This window comes from Micropterus salmoides, unplaced genomic scaffold, assembly GCF_014851395.1.
Source record: "Micropterus salmoides isolate LMB-PRFRI ecotype aquatic unplaced genomic scaffold, ASM1485139v1 Ms_hic_scaffold_2, whole genome shotgun sequence".
In the NCBI taxonomy this organism is placed as follows: Eukaryota; Metazoa; Chordata; class Actinopteri; order Centrarchiformes; family Centrarchidae; genus Micropterus; species Micropterus salmoides.
The window spans coordinates 28888022-28894595 of NW_024041150.1; the positions used below are offsets into that span (position 1 = coordinate 28888022).

The window sequence follows — 6574 nt, forward strand, 5'->3', positions numbered from 1 at the left end:
CAGATATCTAGCATGCTAGATAGGCTACCTGGAAGAGTTGGCTGACTCGACATCCACATCCAGCCAATGAGAGCAGGCAGCTGGCAGAGCAAGCAACTACTTTTTCACTGCAAAACACTTTTTACTAACCTCCAGCAACTTCAGACTCCTGTCACAAGACGGCAAGTAGCGTAGTGTGAACAGCAGGGCCATCAAACGATGCTGAAAGTCGTGTAGTCTACACAAGCCTTAACATGTAAGAAATAACTACAGCTGGAAGGTCAGTGAACACTTATGGGGTCAGCGAATGTCTCAGATAGACCTGTCTTACCTTTCCCTGTTACATCAATTAAGACACCTAAGAAAATTCTTTAACAAAAGTAAAAAACCAAAGTTCAAGTAAGGAGGTGGCTGGAGTGGATGGGTGAGCCCAAAACCAAACTTTCACCCATGAGACTGGTGATTGTTTGCGTGTGAAACAAAAAGTCAAGATTGTTTTGTTATGTTATGTAAGCACTTGTTGAAGAAGTTTATTATTGCTAACTTGACTGAGGAGCCCTATGCATCCAAAAAGAGTGAGAATATGAGCTGACAACGCTTTTTATAATGGCTTCCTGCAGCCTTTACAAACAGCGTTGATTAGGGCAGTGAGACTAAACAAAACAGTAATAGTGCCATAAAACCACAACAATGAGCTAAATGAGGCTAAAAGGCTCAACTGAACTTCCTAGTTAGGTGATAATTTTTTGTGGATATGAGATTTGACTGACTCATTTAATGCTGTTTCATTTCATATGCAAAATATTGATAAATACAGCTTAAACTTTATTAACATGAATCCCAAAACAAAATCAAACAAAATATGCACCATTAGCAGTCTGAAAAGCCAGAAACAGTATATGGTTTAATCTTAACAACAAAAGTTATACCAGAAAGTTATGGGCCAGTTTTAACTTAAACTCATTCACTTGTTACATTACACATTCACTAAAAACTGAACTAAATATTAACTAACTAATTATTTTCAAATTTTACAAATTTCATTTTACAATTTTACAAACTCTCAAACACATTGCTACATACAACTTTAAGTAAACATTCCCATAAATGGGTGCCTTTGCTACATTTCATCCTCTCTCTCTCTCTCTCCCCGCCTTTCTTGTCTTTATCTACCATGTCTATCCAAAATAAAGCAGAAACACCAAAAAAACCCACTCCAAAACATACCTTTAAACAATGAAAAGCTTGACTTTTACTTTATTCTTAAGACCAGTGGGGGAATTACATTTACTTGTTTTTTGTGTTGGTTGCATCTACCTCAATTATAATCACAGGTATAATGCCCAAATCAAAATCAAGAGGCTGAGTTTTTTTATTGTATAAATCGGAATGAAAGAGCAGAGATGAACCTGGAACAGATTGTGGAGGACTTTACGATGCTCAAGACTAGAATGACGTTCATACTAGAGTACAACATCAAACTTACTGAAGGATGTTAGTCACTCTCCAGAGGAGAACATCAACAATGTGGCGTTGTATGTGTGTGTGTGTGCTCTTTATTGTGTTTCCCTCACTTGAAGGTGATGAGGTAGTCTGGATACGCTTGGTTATCATGGAACACAACATACGTGCTGGGGTTAAATATGTTATCCACCACACTGTCGTAGAGGTCATGGGGCCGCTGGTCACTGCGAGGTGGAGGAACCTTCATTTTTCTCTGGCCCTGCGTGTAGACTCCAGTCAGGACTCGAGCCACAAACATTAACTGAGAACCATCAGTAGCTGGCTTGGAGTAAGTAGGGTGGGCTGAGTAGCTGGCGTTTACAGCAAAGTAGGTCCCATGACCGTATGCAGTTGCTGAGAAAAAGAGGAAATAGGAAATTAATATCAGTACAGTTGCTTTCAATCAGGATTCTAGCCAGGGTCCAGAGGTCCAGATCCTATCAATGCGACCACACCCCTTTGACCAAACACTAAAAGTTTGTGAAGCTCTGTAATTAAATGTTCTGTTACAGGTAGAGATGCTTTCCAAAACAGAGGCGGCAATAGAAAGATGTTGAAGAAATTTAAATGCATGCTCAGAGTTGCATTAGTTTGATCCAGGTCCTGCACTGCTGAACCAATGACTCCTTATTTCAGAGCGAAAGATCTTTACCATTTTGTCCAGCGAAACTCCTGTTGAACCCAGTTTTCATGATGGAGTCACAGTTCTCCTGGGTCGTCCCATGGTAGAGAAGCTTTTCACCTGCTCCACCCTCCTGTACGTTCTTATCAGAAATGTTCTTCTTCTGCACTTCATAGGCGCGTCGAAGACGAACATTCTGCAGGCGCTCGATCTATCGAGAAAACAACAAAGCCAGGAAATAGTTAGAATAGTCAGATTCCCTTGTAAAAAGTCAATTTGTAAGGGATACCTTGTCATAAAAAATACAGTCATTAAGGTGAAAGCTATTATCTGGAAGCTGCCAAAATGACATTTTGTGTACTCAATGTCTACAGACAATAAAATGTATTTTCCAGCCCACCTTCATTACAGTCTTGGAGACAGTTCGTTTGAAGGCCTCCTTCACTGTCCGGTACTCTGCAGAGGAAGTCTGCAGCTCAACTTTCTTAAAAGCTTCACTGTCAGCCATGTTATCCCAGTACAGGGGGAGAGTGAAGTCTGAAAAAAAAGAATGGAAACAGATAATCAGAGCAAAAGTGTTTAAAGGTGTTTTATGACATTACAAGTGATCTGTGCATGAATGTGAGTATTTATCCACAGCATTACTTGTGATGTTAGCCGTAGTAGCAGAACATTTGTATCGCTGTCTAGAGATGGTGTGTTGGCTCTGCGACTGTCTCCTCATCTCTGCATGTTACCTTCACAGATCCATGTAGCATCGGTTCGCTAACCCAAAACTCAGCTAACGTTAGTTACATTACTTGCTCTGTCATTTGCTCTAGGAAAGCAAAATCCACGATGAGATCTCATAGTTGTTTCCTTCTTTTCTCCTAGACACAAATGAGCTGCTTTTAATCCCAAGGCCTTTTCTCCCACTTCTCAAATTCACCTCAGGAGCAACAACCATATAAAATCTCATTTAGGTCCGACTCTGATCAAAACAGGAGATCTCTAACGGATCTTAAATAAGTCTCCTTAACATTGGACCATGAGATCAGAGAAAGAGCTCAAAGAAAACTCAGCTATGACACCTAGGATCTCATGATTCTTCTCAAATATGTCAGTTTTCTCATATTGGCCTCAGAAGCAAAAAACTCATTTCTGTCTTACTCTGATCAAAAGATGAGATTTACAGTACCTTAAAGTGTAATTTCAGTCCAAAATGTGGATCAGAAAAAAAGCTCCAAGATATCTTTTGTCTTAGTGACCCCACACTTCTTTTTTTTTTACTAAAGTACTTTACTTACGTCAAATGTTGAGGTTGAGTATTTTCTTTTTATTGGGGTTTGTACTTTTACTCCCCTTAATTTCAAATCCTTATTGTATTTATTGTTAATCTGTTACAAGTTACTGAGAAAAATGTCAAAAATACAGATATAACGTATCTGTCATACAGAATAAGCACTTTTACGTTTGATACTTAAGTACAATCACTATGGAATACTTTTATACCTTTTACTTGATTTGAATTTTGAGGACTTTAATTGTGGATATGGTATTTCTCCTCTTTTAAGTAAAGGAAAATTGTACTCTATTTAAAGACGATCAGTCCTTCACTATTGATTTTAGCTGGATGGTGCAGCGGCTGTGTTGTTGCCCTTTGGACAGCAGGCGCAGGGTTCAAATCCAGCTCAGGGCCTCCAGCATGGTTCTCCAAGCATAGACAGCAATGTAATACAAACCCCAGAGCTCCCAACTGCTTTTCAGGAGCAATAAGCAAGACATTAATGAACTCAAAAAGATACAATGATGAGATCTCATCTGTTACTTTCATTTATCCTATTGTAATCTCAATTCAGTATCCATTTGTCTTACCCAAGTCCCAACACCTCAATCTCTCTTCATCTCATCCATTTCTCCTAAGGGGTTTAGGAGCAACAATTCAGATTGGAGTGATCTCAAAGAGATATACTATTAAGATCTTATTGTTTTCTCAAGAGCTAAAGAAAAGACCATTGTGAGTAAAAGATTTTTCCTCTGGGCTGGATTCTTCCTGAATCACATATCCCATCTTTAACTGCAAAAAAAAGTTGCAAAGCACAACACTGCAGAGGTTAATGTTGTATTGGCTGCATTTGTCTTCATATTTGATGTTATAGCTGTCTCAGTTTAAATACAATACCTGCACAATTTTTGTGCATAAACTTTGTTTATTTTTTTTTTAACTTAATTTGAAGCCAACATGGACAAAAAGTCCTAAACGTGCACAGATTTTCCAGAAGTTCCATGACAACTAGATAAAGTCCATCTGCTGATGATGATCAAGTGTTATGTTTGAAGACTCGAGAGCAGAGCTGAATGGTCCATGTGGTGAAACTGTTTTGTCGACTACTGTGTCCATGGATTAAGTAAAGTTAGGAACACTGTGATCCTAACTTTACACTACAGTGTTATAGCTCTCTGTGTGTGATCCTTTCTGTATCTAACTGCCTAGGCTCAGCAGTAACACGTGTGCGAGTGTGTGTGTAAGCAAGCATGTGAGCTTTGGCAGAGGTAGAGGCGGACACAGCATGAAAAACACCAGCTAACAAAAATGTAGATTTTGTGAAAACTGTGTTACAAAATAGTCCATCACAGTAAGATTGTCCTGTTTCTAGCAGAGAGCACAGCTTATTCCACAAAGTCAGGTTATGGTTGAAATAGTATGATCAGCAGAGGGCATGCAAAGGACACCGAGAGGAGCAGTGCAGTCAAAAAAAACAGACATCAGTGCAGTCAATACCAATCATAGTTAAATAAAAATCCACCAAAAGCTGAAAGATTGGAAAACAGAGAGAAGAGAGACACCCAGGCACAGTGAAATAAAAGTGATAAAAATCCACCAAAAGCTGAAATGATGGAAAGCGGTGGTCTTAGGGCGGCTGAGGCACACAAAAATCTGAGACTTTCCCAGCTCCAGATCAGCAGAAAAGAGAGCCAAGAGAGTATGTGATGCCAAGAAACAGAGCTATAAAAGGAGGTCCAAAAGGAGGTGAAAGTCAGTTGTTACATGGTTTTCATGTCAACTCGGGTCGCTGTTCTGGTAACAGAATGGGACTCTATTTTGCATCGATCTCTGACACACTCCGCTGGAACTTTTGTATTCTAATTGGTGTCTATTTTTGTTGAAATAAAAATGTTGGTAAAAGTTCAAGCTTTCTTATCTGGCCTAATGAATATTTTACACGACAACTTCTCATCTAGAACCAGCTTCTCACCTCTCAGATTCACAAGTCGTTTCAGCTTCGCTTTCAGTCCACTTACTCGGCTTGTTGCCTCCAACTTCTGTGCATTCACACTCCACCGGATGCCCTGTGCGTCCACTATCATTCCTGCTACATCATTTTTTTCCAGGCTGTGATTGGCTGTTTTAGGGAGTCTCTCCCAGGTGCCGTTAGGTCCCAGGATGCACCAAGCCACACGGGTGTACAATTCCTCCTCCTCCCTGACTCTCACCTCTCTTCTGAGGGAGGCATTAATCATGTACACAACCTTGTTGACCCCGTCCTTTAAACCGCTCACTGTTAAGCTGCCCTGGCCGGACTGGTCCTCCTGCATGTACAGACCCTCAGTCTCAACCAGCTGCTTCAGATCCTCCATGTCCTCCTGGGTGAGGCATGCCAGCTCCTCCTTTTTGAAGGATTGAGTGGAGCACTGAGACTGATACAGATTCTTCAGCTTAGTCTTGGCATCATCAACATCCTTTCTGGAGAGACCCAGGAACAGGAAGACAGACTGTTCATTTGAGGAGCTGGTATGGAAGATGTTAAGGTCTGGACTCACAGGTGAAGGGAGCTGGAAATAAGAAAACCGAGGTACTGCAAGGTAGATCAAATCACAACAATCAGTGACAATTCCCACTGAAATAAGAGAATTTTGATATAAATTAAAAAATACAAAAGAAGAAAATTCCTGTCACCTCTATTGATTCCATCAGTGGGAAACATTTGCATTGCTTCCTCTTTAAACTTCAAGAAAACTTTGATCTTAATCAAGACGAGGCGGATGTTGGTGAGACAGTAGAGGAGAGTGGACGACGTGGCGGTCTTGACTCCTCGGAGGATGGCACCTGCTACGACACCAGGGTCCAACCCGCCAATTCCTGCACAAACAGTTTGTATTTTTACAGGCAGATTTAAAACTGACACTCATTTATACTGTATGTGTGTGTTATTATTGAACATCTTGCAAAAATCTTACCAGCACAGATGGCAGGAATGGCCACAGACTTGAATCGAAATGTTTCACAATGTTCAATGATGCGACGCACCAGTTGTTCAATAATACCAGCATCTCTCTGTCCACACACATGTAAAATGGCTTCACAAGGGAATGATCCAGACTGAGATACAAAAACTTCTCCTTGGTTCACTTTTGCTACACAAAACACAACAAAGACAAGACGAGTAAGAAACTGTTAAGTGTGTGTTGCTTGAATATTTCTATCTGGTC

At 40.3% G+C, this 6574-nt stretch overlaps 1 protein-coding gene across 1 annotated transcript; it reads right to left on the bottom strand.

Annotated features, from left to right (window-relative positions):
* Positions 1-794: 794 nt before the first annotated feature.
* LOC119912266 (protein mono-ADP-ribosyltransferase PARP15-like) lies at positions 795-5936 on the bottom strand. Its single transcript, XM_038731379.1, has 4 exons — positions 5341-5936; positions 2505-2641; positions 2135-2315; positions 795-1836 (listed from the first exon to the last, which is right to left on the bottom strand). The coding sequence occupies exons 1-4, from the start codon at positions 5720-5722 to the stop codon at positions 1550-1552; spliced, it is 987 nt and encodes a 328-aa protein (XP_038587307.1). The 5' UTR covers positions 5723-5936; the 3' UTR covers positions 795-1549.
* Positions 5937-6574: the final 638 nt, after the last annotated feature.